Source organism: Macrotis lagotis, chromosome X, assembly GCF_037893015.1.
Source record: "Macrotis lagotis isolate mMagLag1 chromosome X, bilby.v1.9.chrom.fasta, whole genome shotgun sequence".
In the NCBI taxonomy this organism is placed as follows: domain Eukaryota; kingdom Metazoa; phylum Chordata; class Mammalia; order Peramelemorphia; family Peramelidae; genus Macrotis; species Macrotis lagotis.
Window position 1 is genome coordinate 245,535,675 of NC_133666.1, and position 18,156 is coordinate 245,553,830.

Here is an 18,156-nt window from a genome sequence, read left to right on the forward strand (position 1 = left end):
TGTTAGTAATTCCTTGATGCAGATGGGTAACATCAAGTTATATGACTCCATTGAATATTCCTTTATCATGTGTACTCTTTTTCTCCAATGATATCAATATGAACATCTCAGAATATCTTTAAGTGCATAAAATTCTTAATGTATACCAAGGAAAGATAGAGATTGAAAGTTTCAAACTTGAATCTGGAGGTCACAGTGAACCAATAGATGAAGCTATTTGGTAGGACAGGTTTCCTTTATTTTTTACAACAATAATTAATTTTCTCTGAAAGTCTATAGTGGATAGAATGCTAGGCCTGGAATCAGAAAGACTTGGATTTAAATTTGGCCTCAAACACTTAACTAATTGTATGATCCTGGACAAGTAACTCTATTTCTCTTTGCCTCAGTTTCCTCATCTGTAATATGGTACCTACTTCCTAGGGTTGTTGTGAGGATCAAATGAGATAATAATTGTAAAACACTTTGCAGAATGACTAACACATAGTTCTATATAAATATCAGTTATTATTTTATATAATATAGTAAAATAGTATCAAATATTAATAATTAATAACTCATTTTCTTCAGATTCAGGGATTTTGTATCTTGACAAACCATATGAAGCTTGATAAAGAGTTTCTTCTAGGGGTGGCTAGGTGGCATAGTGGATAAAGCACCGGCCCTGGAATCAGGAGTATCTGAGTTCAAATCTGACCTCAGACACTTAATAATTACCTAGCTGTGTGGCCTTGGGCAAGCCACTTAACCCCATTTGCCTTGCAAAAACCTAAAAAAACAAAAACAAAAAAAAAGAGTTTCTTCTGAAGTTTCTACAATCTATTCATTGATCTCAAATTATGACTAAAGTTTGACCTTGGTCATAGAAAGTCAAACTGCTTGCAATTTAATCCTTGACTATAATCTATTTTTCCTGGCCTTTGTTTCCTTTATTTCTATGAAACTTTTGACTGTTGGTGGATTTGAGTTTAGGGATTATTTGAGGAGAGGAGAATGACCTCCCCCCCTCTTTTACAAATATATATCTCCTCTTTTTTTTTTTAAGGTTTTTGCAAGGCAATGGGATTAAAGTGACCTGCCCGAGGTCAAACAGCTAGGTAATTCCACCTAGCTGCTCCATTTATCTTCTACTTAACGGTAGGGCAAAGAACCAAAAAAAAAAAAGTATACCTTGAATTGTTAAAGAATTTTCCTCATAATAAACTTGTAAAGAGACATTTTTTCACTTCAAATTATCTGTTATTTAAAGGCATTAGATTTTGTTGTCAAGTTGTTTTAGTTATGTTTGACTCTTCAAGACCCTATTTTGGTTTTCTTTGCAAAAATAATTGTGATTTGTCATTTCCTTCTCCAGCTCATTTTTCAGATGAGAAACTAAGGCAAACAGGGTTAAGTGATTATCTAGGGTGGCTCAGTGTCTGAACCAAGATTTGAACTCAAGAAGATGAATCTTCTACATTCCCAGCCCACTGCTCTGTCACTGTGCCACCTTGCTATGCCACTTACCCTTAAAAGTGCAGGAAACTTGACTCAAATTTGACTCTTTGAAAAAATCTGAAGCTGCACTTAAATTTTCAGATTTAGTGCTATCATCATCACACTATAAAGGTAATTCTTTATCAAATTAATTTGGAGAAACAAAAGGTCTAGAAATTCAAGGGAAATAATTTTTTAAAAAGATAGGAATTGATGATAATTGATAGTACAGCTTAAATTTTGCTAAAAAAGTCATTAACAAAACTATATGGATCTAGTTTAAAAATTAGAAAAGTAAAGCAATGAAACAGTGATATGGGAGAATCAAATAATTTAACTTTACAATTCAGGGTTCAATAAACTTGATCATATAAGTTAATTGGGTATAAACATATTTGGTGAAAACAAAAGTCATTTACCAGAAATTAGGATCAGAGTAATATTTATACCATATACACGATAAGCTCAAGATGGATATTCAACCAAGAATATTTGAGGGAGGGAGGAAGAGAGGAAAAAGATAGGGGAAAAAGAAAACCAGATCAGGTTTGACTTTTACAGGTATGGCTGTAGAGAATTTTTTTTTCCGGTTTTTGCTAGGCAATGGGGTTAAGTGGCTTGCCCAAGGTCACACAGCTAGGTAATTATTAAGTGTCTGAGGCTGTATTTGAACTCAGGGTAGTCTTGACTCCAGGGCTAGTGCTCTATTCATTGTGCCACTTAGCCACCCCAACAATTCTTAAATAAACAAGGAATAGATTTGATCACAAAAGAACAGATCATTCTTATTATATGAAATTGAATAGCATTAGAGTGAACAAAATCAATACAGCTATCACAAGAAGGGAGGCTATTGATTGTGAAAAAAATTTGTCTCATATATCTGATAAGAGTCAAATATCTAAGATATATAAAGGAGCTATCCAGAAAACTATCATGGCTCATTCTTTAAGGCATCTGGATAGCTGAAATTTTTTACTGTTGTATAAAATGCAAATGTTCTAGCAGAGAAAGTTCATCATATAATATCAATTGAATAATATATAATATCAATTGAAGTTTCTAGACTTCTAGACTAGAATTCTGTGATTCTTTGATTCTTTTTGCCTATAATAAAGGAATTATATTAATATGTATGCCTTTATTTTCTTTTCTGGATAATTTTCCTGTATATTTCTCTTACTCAGAATAAGAACTTATGAAAATAATTACCAACTTAGCAAAAGTTAATTGAAGAATTTGTGTTTGAGAGACCTTTGAAAGATGGGTAAGCATTACCACAGAAAGAGATGGGGAGGGCAAGGATAGGATAGGGATAAATACCAGAGATAGAGAGCAGCATGAGCAACTATACAGAAGTAGGAAAGTATAGAGTGGTGGTTAGCTTGACTGCAACAAAGATCATGTAGAAAGAAATGGTATGATAATGGAGGGTTACACCAAATAGCAGAGGTCTGAGTTTTACTCAGTACAAAGTATAAAACCTCTGAAGGGTTTTAAATGGAGAAAGAACATAGCCAGATCCATGTAAAAGCAAAATGAGTCCAGCAGTGATATATCAATTAGATGGTTAGATTAAATTGTGCAGATGCTAGTCTGAGAGAAGATTTTAGATTTTCTAATACAGGGAATAACTTGGTATTACTGACTACCAGAATGATATAGTGAAAATATATTTTAGAAGGACTACAATGAAATAAGTGTCTACATTAGTGATGGGGAGACCAGTTAAGAAGTTGGTATGGTAATTTAGAAAAACTGAGAACTTAAACTAGGTTATTTTATTTTTTAAAATAAACTTATTATTTATTTTTAATGTTTGCTTAAAAATATTTTGAAATCCAAATACTTTCCCCCTCTCTCCAATACCCACTGAGGAAGTAAGCAATATGATATCAATCATACATATGAAATCATGATTTTCCATCTTAGCCTTGTCGTAAAAAAAAAAACAGGCAAGAAAAATAAAAAGAGTGAAAAATTATATTTCAATTTGCAATCAGAGTAGATCAGCTCTCTCTCTGGAGGGTGGATAGCATTTTTCATCATGAGCCCTTTTAGAATTGTCTTGGATCATTATAGTGATCAGAGTAGCTAAATTTCATGCATTCAACACATACAGACAATGGGTGAGCTACTAAGGGGCCACAGAAGCCACATGTGCTCCCCAGTCTACATGACCTTTTCTAACATTTGCTCTCTTTTCCTTTTCCCTCAAAACTTCTGGCCATTGGTGGTAATTTTAACAGTGTAGATTTCACCTGGGTAGATATAATGGGGGGGAATTAACTGAATTGCCTCAAAGGCAAGTTATTAAAGTAGCTAAGAGTCACAGGTGATCATTACAATGTTGCAATTACTTTGTAAAATGCTCTCACTTCACTTTGCAGTAATCTGTATATCTCTTCTGAGATTTTTTGAAACCATTTTACTAATCTTATTTCTTACAGCACAATAGTATTCCATCACAATCATATACTATAACTTCAATCATTCCCCAGTTGTTGAGCATCCCTTCAGTTTTCAGTTCTTTGCCACCATAAAAAAGCTACTACAAATATTTTTGCACATAAAGATCCTTTTCCCTTTTGCTCTGATCTTTTTGGAATATAGACCTAGTAGAGATATTGCTGGATCAAAGGGTATGCACAACTTTATAACCCTTTGGGTGTAGTTTCAAATTATTCTCTGGAATGGTTGGACCATAAATTAGGTTGTTTTAAAAATGGAAGAGATAACTACAATAAATAGTCAATTAGCTTTTATTAGGCATGTACCCTGTACCAGTCATTGTACTAAGCTCTGAAGAACAAAGAACCAAGAGAAAATTGTATACATCAATAGCAATATTGGGTTTTGGGCTTTTTTGGTGGGGCAAGGCAATGGAGTTAAGTGACTTGCCCAAGGTCACACAGCTAGGCAATTCTTAAGTGTCTGAGGTCGCATTTGAACTCAGGTCCTCCTGCCTCTAGGGCCAGTGCTCTATCCATTGTGCCACCTAGTTATCCTAGCAATATTGTTTTAAGAGTAACTTTGAGTGGGGGCGGCTAGGTGGCATAGTGAATAAAGCACCGGCCTTGGAGTCAGGAGTACCTGGGTTCAAATCTGATCTCAGACACGTAATAATTACCTAGCTGTGTGGCCTTGGGCAAGCCACTTGACCCCATTTGCCTTGCAAAAAAAAAACCTAAAAAGGAAGAGTAACTTTGAGTGAATAAGTCATTTTAACTATTATGAATACCCAAATTAATTGTAAAGGAAATATGAAGAAAGATGCTATCTGTATCCAGAAAAAGAACTGAAAAATAGAAGTTTGTACTGAATAGTTTTATAAATCTATACCTATTTGTGTCTAATGATAGCCCTCTATAATGTTGGGGGTGGGGGAAGAAAAAAAAGGAAAAAAGAGAAAAATTTACAGGTTAATTTTATTATATATTTAAAAGGAATAACAAGCTGTCCAAAATAGATTTGTAGTTTCATGTGCAATCATCTTTTTTGTTATACTACATTATGGATAGGCTTGTTTTATTCCATAAATTAAAAATAAAATAAAGGAGGGGGAAAAGACAGTTCATTCTCTCAAAAAGATCATAGTCTAAAGGAGGAGACTATTAAAAAAAACTATATAGAGGATAAAAGAAATAAATGAAAATGACATTAAATGAGCAGCTGAGCTCAAATTACTTGCAACAATGTTGAAATGCACTCCCTTCCTCTTCATGGAGAAGGGCTTAAGTATTGGTTCCAAATATTGAATGATTGTCGAGTGTGTTCACTATGTCAGTTTTGTGTAACTATTTCAAAAGAGGGTTCAATGTAGAAGGGGAAACTATATCAGGAAATGACAAAGATTTATAAAACAAAAGTTCTCAAAAAACTTTTCTTAAAAAGAAAGGAACAACTTGTAAATCATCTCAAAGAAATAAGACACAAAAAGAAAAAGTTAAAAATCTTCCTCATTTCAAGATTTTTCAAGCCTAGATAATCAGGAGAATGACAATGTAATTGATAGAGAATATGAATAGCTTTATAAAGTAGAGGGAAAAAAACTAAAAAAAACCTGACACATAACTAGACAAAGAGATCCCACTGTCCTGCAAAAGAGTCCCATTTAGGGTAGTATTCCTTTGAGCATTGTCCATTGGAATTTTTGTTAAGTCCCTTTTCCATTAAGAACTCATAATCACCTGGAATTCCAGAGTTGACATTTCCTGAGAATCAGTTGATATCAGGGCTGCCCTTGAGGTAATTCAGTCCATTCCCCCCAATTATGTCTATACAGGTAAAATTTGATTACAATTACCATCAATGGCCAGCAACTTTGAGGGGAAACAAAAGGGAGCAAATATCAGAGAAGGTCAACATGTAGACCAGGGAGCATGTCTGCTTTTTGTGGCCACTTGGTAGATAGCCTGGCATCTAGGGGCATCTAAGTGGTACAGTGGATAGAGCACTGGCCTTGGAGTCAGAAGGACAGAAGTTCAAATCCAGCCTCAGACACTTGCCACTTACTAGCTGTGCTGTGTGAGCTTGGGCAAGTCACTTAATCCTGATTCCTCACATCCAGGGCCATCTCCAGGCATCGTGATTCATATCTGGCCACTGGACTCAGATAGCCCTGGAGGAGAAAGTGAGGCTGGTGTCACAGCACAGCATCCCCCTCACTCAAAATTTAATTCATGTCCTTGTTATGGCATCAACTCCCTAATGTCATGGTCTTCTTCAAAAATGAAGCACAGGGCAGCTAGGTGGCACAATAAATAGAGCATTGGCCCTGGAGTCAGTTTTCAAATTTGAACTCAGACACTTAATAATTACCTAGCTGTGTGACCTTGGGCAAGTCACTTAACCCATTACCTTGCAAAAGCCAAGACAAACATTATTAACCTGGTATTTACATGTTCTGATTGCATATATTGGCAAGGGACCCTTTCCCAGAAGCACTTCTCCACTGCCTGAACTATTGGCAATCCAAAGTTTCATTCATACCAGCCTGAGTCATTCACCCTTTACTAGAATGGCTACATGTGGGGTTTCATGAAAAAAAAATGCTCATATCTCTCATTGATATCTTTGGAAGCATGGCTTGACCGTCCTTCACCTTGCAGCCTGGTCTGGGAGTCAAGAAATCATGCTCATGTTAGTGAAAGCTGGAGGTGATCAGAAAGCCAAAAATCAGGTATGTCTATCCCAGTTGGTCACACTTGTCAAAAAAGCACCTGCCATGATGGTTCTGGGAACTTCGAATCCCTAAAAATATGCTTCAATTTGATTTTCTTTAGGATGGGATGACTGTCCTCCACCTTGCAGCTCAGAACAATAACGTGAGGATAGTGGAGTATCTTATCCAGGATCTACATCTGAAAGACCTAAATCAGAAGGATGAGGTATGTGTTTAGCTTCCCATGGATTGGGTCTGCTCTCTCTCCAAACAGAACCTGATGGATAACCACAAATGGGCTTAAACCTTTGTGTTAGCAAAATCAGGACAGAGAACTGGAGGGATATTAAGGAAGGGTAGGGTTGCTAGTGACAGATCCCTGTAGGATATCCATAGATTGGGGTCCATTGCAGGAAGTTGAAGGGGAACAGAAGGGAACAGAAGCTATCAGAAGGGATAGCTCAGGGATTCTTAACCTTTTCTATGACATGGACTCTTTTGTAGTCTGTTGAAGTCTATGATTCCCTTTTCAAAATAATGTTTTTAAATGCATGAACATTAAAATGTATAAGCTAGAAGAAAAGGTATACTATCTGGTAGCTTCTTGTTTTAATTAATTACTCTTGCTGCCTTCTGTAATTCTACTTGGCCTCATCCCATTATATGAATAAACACAGTAGCTATATGTAGCTAAGGAGGTCTCCCATCATAGAATTGGGGTGCTCCTTGCACACTCTCATGGTACCCTCACAGATATCAAGGAAATCTGGTAATTTTATTAGGCTGCTGGAGCCCTCATTCTGAGTCAAATAAACAGAAAGGTTTGGTGACCAGAAAAACTTTTGTCCCACTTTTTCTGCCTCTTCTTATAACAATCATGGGTTCCCCCTTACATTCTCTTCTTTATCTGCTCCTAGGGAATCTGAAAAAGATTAGGTACTGACCATGAGCAATGCTGCACTTATTTTTTACCTCCTTATTGAAGTCCTACATAATGGAGTCTGACTTGGAGAGATGTCAGGGTAGAACAACAATAAAATGCATTTACCTGGGTTCTTGTCTTAGAACTATCACTTAGTACCTGTGTGACTTCAGACAAGTGATTTATCCTGTCTGGAACTCTGTTTCCTTATTTGTACAGTGAATGGGTTAGACTAGGCTGCTGAGATTATCTTCCAGCCCTTGATCTATGGCACCACACAAGGCCTCTAACTTCTTATCACATAAGAGAAATGCCCACTCCTGAGGACAGCTGGTGCTTACAACACTCTTATTTGGTCCCTGATCTTGTAGTCATGTTTTTATTAGTCAGCATCTGAGGTCTGTGAGCTGGTTTGAGCAACTCAGATGCTACTTTGAGTACAGTTGTCAGTTAATTTATTATAGGTATTTTGCCTTACTCAGCTTAAAAAGGATTGTGAAATCAGGAACATTTTGTTCATAAACTTAATCAGCCAAAAAGAAATTTGTCACCTTCACCCCAGTTCTACTGTAAACAGAAACTAATAGACTACGGGATATTTACCCAGGGCTTGGAAGATAAAGATAAAGGTGTTTGCCTACAGGGAGCTCCCCATGCTACAGATTAGACTGGGTCAGTGGAGATAGCACTTAAACAATAATAGAAACCTTCTTTTCCTGGAGCATTTGGGTAAGGATAAGGAGTGATGGGAGAGTCTAGAGATCCCTCCCAATTCTGCAATTCTCAGTTGCTTTACTGGGAGGTCAGAGAAAGGGAAGCAAATGTTTAGATGTGAATATGATGATATGTAGACATTCTGAATCAGTGTGCAAACTCTCTTCTGGCTCTAGAAAAAGAAATGTAGAAAAATATTTGAGGAAAGACATAAGGGAGGGCCCAAGGGATGTCCATATAATTGCTGAGCATTTGCAAATGTTTATAGGGCTTTACAATCTTGGGTCAGATTCAGATAATGAGAGATTCAGCTGGCCCCGAAGAGAAAAAGATGTGTGAGGTCTTGGAGGAGGGGAGCTTTGCAGAGGGGAAAAGAGTGAGTACCAAGGTCTCAGAGAAGAAATGTGAGTTGTTTTATGGAACGGAGGTCAACAGTCAATATAGCAATCGATTTAAGCAGAGGATTTTCCCAGTAAATGGGGGTGCAATTGTCAAGAAAGCAAATCCATTAGAGGGGAAGATGGACTCTCCTCTCCAGTCTGTGGAAGAGTCATCTTGGAACTGAAGTCGAATAAGTTTAAATAATGCATACATCTAGGGAGAAGATTCTAACAATTTTTAAAAGCTTAAGAATAACACATAATTTAAAGCTCAGAAAGACTTCAGTAAAGGGGGAAAAGGCCAGATAGCTTGGTTAAGTGAGAGTAACTGTAGCTTCCATTATACAAACAACATAAATTAAGTCAAATACTTTAACCCCAGTCAAAAAGGGCGGAGATGACCCAAAGGGCCTCTCATCATTGTTGATCTGGAGACATTTAAAGTTATTGTATTATGCTACAGAAACCTTTCACTTAGGTTGAAATGCACACACACACACATAAATACACACACCTTATTGCCACCACCTCTCCCCACTTAAGCACGTCTAGATTTCAAATCAAAAGAATAGAGTTAAGATACTAGCTCTGATAATTCCTCTGTAATATTTCAGTCAAAACACCTGAGTGGCTTGCCATTTTCTTCTCCAGCTCAGGTTACAGATGAGGAAACTGAGGCAAACAGGGCTAAGTGACTTGTCCAGGATCACACACACAGCTAGTAAGTGTCTAGGGCTGGATTTGAACTCAAAAAGATGATTTTTTCCGGACTCTGACACTCAGTCCACTGTACCATCTAACTAAATTTTGAACAAGTTATTTAACCTTGGGCTACAGTTTGTTAATCTGTGGAAAGATGGGGTTGAAGTAGATGATAAGGTTTCCTTCCAGTTATCGAACCCATTCTATACTAACATACAAACATATGCTAAACACATACACTCATTCTCCCACCCCACTCCCCCTTCTGCAAATCTCCTGATTGTTTTTATAGCTAATTATCTTTTCCTTCTGTGGTGGTTCTTGTTTCTATTTTGGATCCTTCAATCTGGTACAGAAGAAAGCTGGTGGCATCAGAATAAAAATAAGGCACTATGGGAACAAAGCTTAATTTGATAGAAGGATGCACCTCCCTACAATTCAGCCCATAGAAATTTTTAGGTTTGAAAGATCAGGTAATTCCTGTGAGAAAAAAGCAACTGACTGGCTTGGGTTTCAATGGCAACAGTGACTGTTTATGTAATTGTTGCTAGATTTGATGGTTCACATATCTGCAATGTAGTTTTTAAAAGGAAAAAACAAACAAACCTGGAACAGGAAAAATCAGACTTTCAGGTTTCCAGGCATAATCCCTTGTCTATAATGCACATAGAATGAAACTAGACTGGTCACTAAGCCGAAAAGGGATCAAGACACTAGCTTTCCCCTCCTGCAATTTATCCAATAGAAGAAAAAGAAAAGAATCAGATTTAGGGGGGATAGATTTTAATATTGGGAGGACCACCCTCATTTTACAGACAAAAAAAGCACGAGGCCTAGAAAGTGTAAATCATTTGCCCAAAGTCATGCCTACAGGAAAGATATTTCTCCTGGCTTCAGGTATCCTATATTTAAAAGAAAGGTTTGGACTAACCAGTCTTCTAACTATTTAAATCCACATCTTCCAACAAAATCTGGAACACTTTTCCCCATATCACATTAGAAAGCATTTTAGATATAACTTAGGAAATTTCCCTCATTTTCCAGATGAGGGAACTGAGTCCTGGAGAGGTTTAAGTTTCTTGACAAGAACTGGGACAAGGACCCAGATTTTCTGACCTCTGCTCTAGTGCTTTCCTCTATGCCAAATAAAAGAAGACTCCTGTGAGCTATCTCTATATTTAAACCCTGTTGAAAATGAATTTAAGCAGAACAAGGAGGATGATCCTAGACCTTTCTCTCATTTTTGATAAAGGAAAATAAGGCAAACTGTAAATCTTGCTAGAACTGCTCCCCATAGACATTCACTAAGATCATTTTTATTTTTAAGGGTTTTCCCCACTACCCCATCTTTTTGCTTTAGTTACTGAAAAGAAAATGAAGAATGAGCAGCTTATTCAGTCTAGAAGACTAGAATTCAAAATTCTGACTTCAAGAATCTATTATAAACCTTCCTTCTTCTTCCTTCTCTCCTCCTCCACCTCCCCTTGCTAAATAATACATGTTTTTTTTCTATTCTTACTACAGTTGTGGTTATAGAATGCTAGACCAATTGTAAATGTTTTCTCTTTAAAATGATCCTAACTTCTCCAACCTCCAGGAATGAACTCTAACCTTTCTTTAATCCCTTAAGTTTGAAAAGCATTTTCAGAAGTTCTCCTCAGCTTTGCTGATGTCATCTTGGCTGCCTCACAGTGGGCCAAGTGAGGGTTGGAGCTATTACTGTGACCAGAAAATCCTGTATTAAAAAACAAACAAACCAACCGACGCTCAGCAAAACCTTTTTTGTGGTCTATATTGGCTGGATAGTTTCCTCAGTTCTCTATTTTGCTTTGTGATAATAAGCAGATCCAGGTGTATTTTTAAAGGGTGATGGAAATGTATCCACAAGTAACCTGATATTTCAGCATCCAAAACTATAGCTAGGGATTTTTGTAAATGGGGTAGTAGTGGAGTTGGATATGACCCTTCTGGGCAGGGGTATGAAGGTTGTTGAAAACCTGAGGACATGAGAGGTTTCATAATTTAACTAATTATCTGAAGTACCATTCTGTAAATTATGGTTCTGCATATGCTATCACATTTACAAAAGAAAGATGACATCCTAAATAGATTCATAAGAAGGTAGGATGAACTCTTAGCTCAAGACCATCCCAAATGGGGTTCAAGGTATATCAAAGAGATTTTACTGATTCATACTTTTATAGCTTCCCCAAAGCAGCGTTGAACAGTTGAATTGGGACTAATACTAATCCATATGTGAATCAAGCAACTTGGGGGGGAGCCTCTGAATAGTACGGGAAGTGGTGGCTTCAGTTGTTCTTTAATTATTTTTCCTTTTTTACTTAGTACCTCAAATGGAAGATTTAAAAGGAAGACTAGTTCTTAAAGGGATTAGTCACCCCTAAAGTGAGGGGCTAAGAATAAGTGTTGTAATCACAAGGGAATCGAGGAACTCATTCTGCTACCCATTAACTTTTACCTTCTACTCCGTTTACTGTTAGGAGAACATCATCATCCCCACTAGATAGAGATGGTGTCTTACTTGGAAATTCCCTGCAGTGGGATATTTGAAGCTTCTCCAAACAGTATCAAACATGATATTGAAGAAAGAGATCAGGGAGCTCCAGATTGATTATATAGGTAGCTTAATAATCAGAGTGGGTTACTTATATTGGGGCAATGGAGGGGCAGCAGCCAAATGACAAATTGAATTCCCCTCAATGACTCTGAAAAAGTCTTGATGATAGTTATAGAAATCAGACAAAGGGAGGAGGAGCTATTAGAGTATGTTAATGTGGGTTGGTGGATATTTTTTGATATTTCTCTGATTAGCACTGGGCCCAGACACCTGGGTATCTTATCAGTACTGTTTGGGTTGAAGTCCCAGGAATGCAAAGTCATGTACTGGTCACTTGCCCTTATTATTAATATTATGACTTTCACCAGTAGGGACCCCCACAGATGAGAAAACTGAGAATCAGGAAGGTGAATAACTGCTTCATAAGTAACACTCAAACTCATGTCTTTCTCTAAGTCCAATCAATCAGCTTGAATCATCTACTATCTACATTGCCAGTCTCTGGGAACACAGACAAAAATGAAGCATTTCTTACCCTCATGAAGCTTGCATTCTATTGAGAGAACTAATATGGATATAATACAATGAAATTATATGCCAATTTTATCTTTTTTTTTCTTACTACTTCCAATAATTTAGATGTGACCTAGGGGATCTTTTGAGGCAGAGAAAACTTTCCATCTGTCTTATGTTGTAGCAATAATGGATATACCATCATCTTCGTGACAATCAATCGATAAGCATTTAAGTGTTCATTATGTTCCAGGAGTTAGAAACAGACTCTTTGCCCATTTTAGATTCCCATAAAGTTGATGGAAAAGTCCACTATTTGACTCAGGAGTGCGGCTGAGAGATCAGAGAGAGATCTTTACCTATTGTATTCATTTAGCCCATAAGAATTAATTAAATCTCTGTGTAATAGGGCCTGACCAAGTCAATCTCAAATTCTCAAATTCAAGATTGGAATGAAGTGAGGCATTCATGAAATATTTAGTTCTTAACAAAAAAGAATTTTCCTTAGAAGTACCAGGTGCATTTAAAACAGGGCAAGGTTAATCAATGAGTATACAGCATTGATTCAGCTGATTGGTCATAATACTGGGCAGAAGCAATTTGTGTCCTAGTCCTTTTGTCCTCAGGTAGGAAGAAGCTCTTACTCCTAGAGCCAATTAAATTTGGGGGAAGAGTTATAATCCCTTTTAAAGAAAAACTGACCTAGCCTATATGGGGTAGAGTTCTAAGATAAACTAGCCCAATCTATTGGCAAGACCCAGGGAAAATTGCTTCTAAAATAGGCTACTAAATGCTATTCTAAGAGTTTAAAATATTAAGACAACAACAACAAAAGAAAAGAAAAAAAGGTTTCTTTGAGGAGTTAATTTTCTATTTTCACTTGAATCTCTGAGAACTAGAGAGCCATTTTCAAGGATCTCAACCTTTTTCTGAGAAAAATTATCTTCTTACATGCAATTGCCATCAAACCCTGATTGGAATAACATATATAGCAGTGACAAAGCTGGTAGGCATTGCATTGGATAGTCTTTTGAGCCTGGAGTCAGAAAGACCTATATTCAGATCTGGTCTTAGACACCCACTTGCTGTGTGATCCTGAGCAAGTCACTTAATCCTGTTTGCCTCAGTTTCCTCATCTGTAATGTGGAGATAATAATAGCACCATCCTCCCAAGGGTATTGTGATGATCAAATGGGATAATATGTGTAAAGATCTTGATACAGTGCTTTGCACAATAGTAAATGCTATTTAAATATTATCTATTACTGAAGTTTCTGAGAGATTCAATAAAAACACAAATCTTGTGATTACTTTTCAGAAAGGAAGAAAGCCATTTCTTTTGGCTGCTGAAAAGGGACATGTTGAAATGATTGAAAAACTCATCATGCTCAACCTGCTCACTTCAGAAAAAGACAAGGTGAATTTTACTTTTTCTGTAACTTTGGTGGAACCTACTTAAGCATAATGGGGGTAGGGCAGTGACAATCAGCAATGAACAACCCTTTAACATTATTTAGTTAAGGGCCACAGGGTAGTTCAATGTGTTCTATGATTTGGCTAAACTGGCCTCCCTGCTGTTCTTCACAATATTACTACTAGCCCTGAAAGTCTAATAAAGGGCTGTTTTTACATAACTAATGAACAGCTATAGGAAGAATGATTGCAGTACAGACTAGAATTCCATGATTCCTTCCATTTTTAAGATTCTATAATTCTAAAACATTCTTTGTAAATAACTTTATGTGTCTGTTTTTATTTTTTTAATTATTATAAGTAGTGGAAAAAGTAAGGTAAAAATTTTCATGCTTTTTTTTAAAATTATTATTATGTAGGGGAAAAAGTACCCCAAAAGTAAGATAAAGATTTTCAAGTTTTGGCGACCAGTCTACAAAATTCTCTAAATTTAGTCAACCAACAAGAATTTATTAAGCACTATTATCCTAATCATTACAGATGTTGTTCAGTTGTATCTGACTCTTCATGATTCTTTTTTGTGGCAATGATGCTGGAGTGGTTTGCCATCTCCTTCTCCAGCTCATTATACAGATGAGGAATTGAAGCAAATACAGTTAAGAGGTTTGCTGAAGTCACACAGCTAATAAAATGTCTAAGGCTGGATTTGAACTCAGGAAGAGATCTTCCTGATTCCCAGTCCAGTGCTCTATCTAGTATACCACCTAGTTGCCCTAGACACAGATACAAGTGCAAAAATAATGAAATAGTTTCTACTTACAATGAACTTACATTCTAATAAGGAAGAGAACAAGTGCCTGTAAAATATATACAGCATAAATATAAAGTTCACTATCAATTGGGAAGACCAGAAAAGGCTTCATGCAGAAGATGCTATTGAGTAATCTAGCCAGAAATTATTTATTCTGGTTGAATTATCCAGAACAAACACTCTTTGGCTACTTCTTTCTGTTGTAAATTTAGTCATTTACCCAGTCAATATTATCTTCACCCAAGATTGGGCAATAATTGGTAGCTGTGTGTGAAAATGACCACATCTTGAAAGTGAAATGAAATAAAATCCAAACCTTTTTTGAATATTCAGTGTATTGATATTTTTCAGATATTGGAGATACTTATTTTTCTTTTGGGATTCTACCTCTTGTGTTCTTAATTGTAGGAGGGAAATACAGCTTTGCACCTAGCTGCAAAGCATGGTCATGCCAGTGTTGTAGAGATACTGATAACCCAGTGGCAAAAAATAAATGAGCCCAATGAGGTAAGTGCATTTCCTAGCCCCAGAGGGATGAGAGGCACACAGTGATGACTTTCAAGGAAAGATTCCAAAAGGAAGAAAAAAAAAGTCAAGGCAAAGGGGTTAAATGACTTGCCTAAGATCATATAGGTAAATAAGTATCAAATGACTGAAGTAAAATTTGAACTCAGATCCTCCTGACTCCAGGATCACTCCATCCACTCTGTCACCTAGCTGCCACCTAGCTGCTTCCAACATCTATATCAATGACTCCTTAAATTTCCTTATTACTCTGAGGATGAAAACCTCTCAGGGAATCTGTATTTACTCTGATTGACTTATTGCTGTTTTTTCTTTGATCAAAGTTTTCATTAAAACTTTAGTTTTAACCTCTATCCTTTCCTCTCTCATTCCACATAACTAATTAGTTGCCTGACTTTGTCATTTCTTCTTCAACATCATCTCTGATCTATCTTCTCTCTACTTAGACAACCACTACTTTAGTGCAGGACCTTACTTCTTTTTGCCAGAATTATTTCAATAAAGATGCATAGAGTGACTCACCCCCATGTGGTAGCTCTTTCTTCAGATCAGGAATTCTAACTAATCAGGGGTCTTCAATAAGTTAACTTTATTACCATGAGCTCCCAGGAATGAGGGTTACCATGTCAGGAAAACAGAGCAAGTCAAAGCCCCTGTGCTGATCAGAGTGGTTCTTGGTCATGACTAACCCATGTATTTTCAAGTCAGGTAGGATGAGGAAAGACAGTCTTAAACAAACAAATACATTTAAAACTGCAGCAACCTTATGCAATAGACTTCTAATTTATTTCTCTGCCTTCCCTTTTCTGTCTAATCTAAACTACACACGTATGAAAAAATGATATTCCTAAAGTGCAAACTTGACCATGTCATTTCCTTACTCAGTAAACTCCAATGGATTGTTATTGCCTCTAGGATTCAATATAAACTCATCTGGAACAACATGAACATAATTATAAAACATTTTTATGCATTGAAATCAGATTTAAATAATTGGAGAAATATTAGTTGTTCATGGGTGGATCAATATTTAGAGTCAATTAGAGTCAGTATTTTTATTGAAATGGCAATTCTATCTAAATTTATCTACTTATTCAATGCCTTCTCAATTAAATTACCAAAAAATGTTATTTTGCCAGAAAAAAATAATAATAAAATGGATTTGGAAGAACAAAAGTTCAAGACTATCAAAGAAATTAATGAAAATAAGTAATGGAAGGAGGTTTTGCAGAACTAGATCTTAAAATATAAGAAAAAGGAAAAATTCATCCTCAGTAACTTACTAGCTGTATGACCCTGGACAAGTCACTTAATTTTGATTGTTTTCTCCTCAAACCCCCCAAAACCAGATCTACTTGCTTACATAGAACCCTTCCTAATCCTACCCAATCCTATGACCTCTATTTCCAAATTAGGGTTAGATAATAGACATTTTATTTTCTAATTCTTTTGGGGGGGGTTGGCAAGGCGATTGGGATTAAATGCCTTGCCCAGGTCATTCAGTAAGTGTCAAGTATCTGAGGCCACATTTGAACTGGTGTCCTTCTGACTTCAGGGCTGATGCTCTATCCAATACACTATTTTAAATGGTATAGAGAGCTTTTGAGTGAAGAAATTCCCTCTACCAGTGCAGGTTAAGGGCTTCTATTTGACTTAAAGAGTCTTGAGAGAGTTGCCTAAAGTTACTAAGTGTTTAAGTAATTTGCCCAGGTTCACAGTCAGCAGGTATCATGGGCAGGACTTCAACAGAGGCCTTCCTGACTCAGAGACTAGCTCTCTATTCACTAGGCCTTGGTGTTTTATCTGTATGTGTCATCTCCCCATGGAATGTAAACTCTTTGAGGATAGGGACTATTTCATTTAGGTACAATGTCTAGCACATTATAGCTTTTTCATAGATGCTTGATCATTATGTAAATAAGAAATAATGGTAATAATCTCTGGGACTATGTAGACCCATCTGTCTTCTTGAGTGAATAAACTGCCTCAATTTGTCTGCCCATTATTGAGGGGCAAGACTCATCTTAGTTCTAGAATAAACATTAATCTACCCAGCTAGTAGCAGAGAGCAGTGTTTATTGAAAGCTGCTTTACGCTTCTCCAATACTCTTATCATGTAATAGTTGTTGTATTACAGTTATTTATTATTTCAGTCTTATCCCTCTAAAAAATTGCATGAAGAAGAGGCAAAATCTGTTCTAAGCTTTGTAACTCACCCAAGTACCTAGCATAGTGCTCTATAAAGTATCTTAGGTAGGACCAAAATAAAGATTTCTGAGTAAACAAATGGGTTCTCATTATTTCTTGATTTATATTCTCTCTAGTTACTCTCTCTAGAACTATGTGGATAGAATGGGAGAATGGAGGAATTAGTTCTGAGCAAAATTTGAGATGTGGGAATTGAAATGAAGCAGGCAATCCTTTGGATTTCATGTATACATGTTTATTGTGATGCTTGGAATTGAATTCCATTTACCCCTGAGTAACTATTAGGAAAAAATCAGTCTTTTGAAATATTTATAGAAATCAGACTTCTTGTTCTTTCATTCAGTCATATCCAACTCTTTGTGACCCTGTAGACCATAACAAGCCAATGCTGTCTGTGGGGTTTTCTTGGCAAAGATATTGCAGAGGTTTCCTTCCCCAGTGGATCAAGGCAAACAGGATAAAATGATTTGCCCAGGGTCACATAACTAGTGTCTGGGGTTGAATTTGAACTCAGGTCTTCCTGATTCCAAGCCCCTAACTTTATCCACTGGGTTACTTAGCTGTCTTTAAGAAATTAGGTAACTACATATTTAAATTGCATTTAACAAATGTTAAACATTAATTAATGTTTAAAGTTCTATGCAAAGACCTTGGCTAGTATCTGAGGGAGAAATAAAATTTAGATATTTTCTCTGTCTTCAGTAAAGCTTACATTCTAGTACAATGTGTACACAGATAATTATAATGGAA

General features: G+C 36.5%; 1 protein-coding gene across 1 annotated transcript in view; it reads left to right on the forward strand.

Annotated features, from left to right (window-relative positions):
• ANKDD1B (ankyrin repeat and death domain containing 1B) overlaps window positions 1-18,156 on the forward strand; it is an 83,693-nt gene that overhangs the window by 26,813 nt on the left and 38,724 nt on the right. Inside the window, exons 4-7 of the mRNA XM_074208747.1 lie at window positions 6,560-6,658; window positions 6,762-6,866; window positions 13,768-13,866; window positions 15,082-15,180. Of these exons, the coding sequence (XP_074064848.1) occupies window positions 6,560-6,658; window positions 6,762-6,866; window positions 13,768-13,866; window positions 15,082-15,180 (402 nt within the window). The remainder of the gene's footprint in view (window positions 1-6,559; window positions 6,659-6,761; window positions 6,867-13,767; window positions 13,867-15,081; window positions 15,181-18,156) is intronic.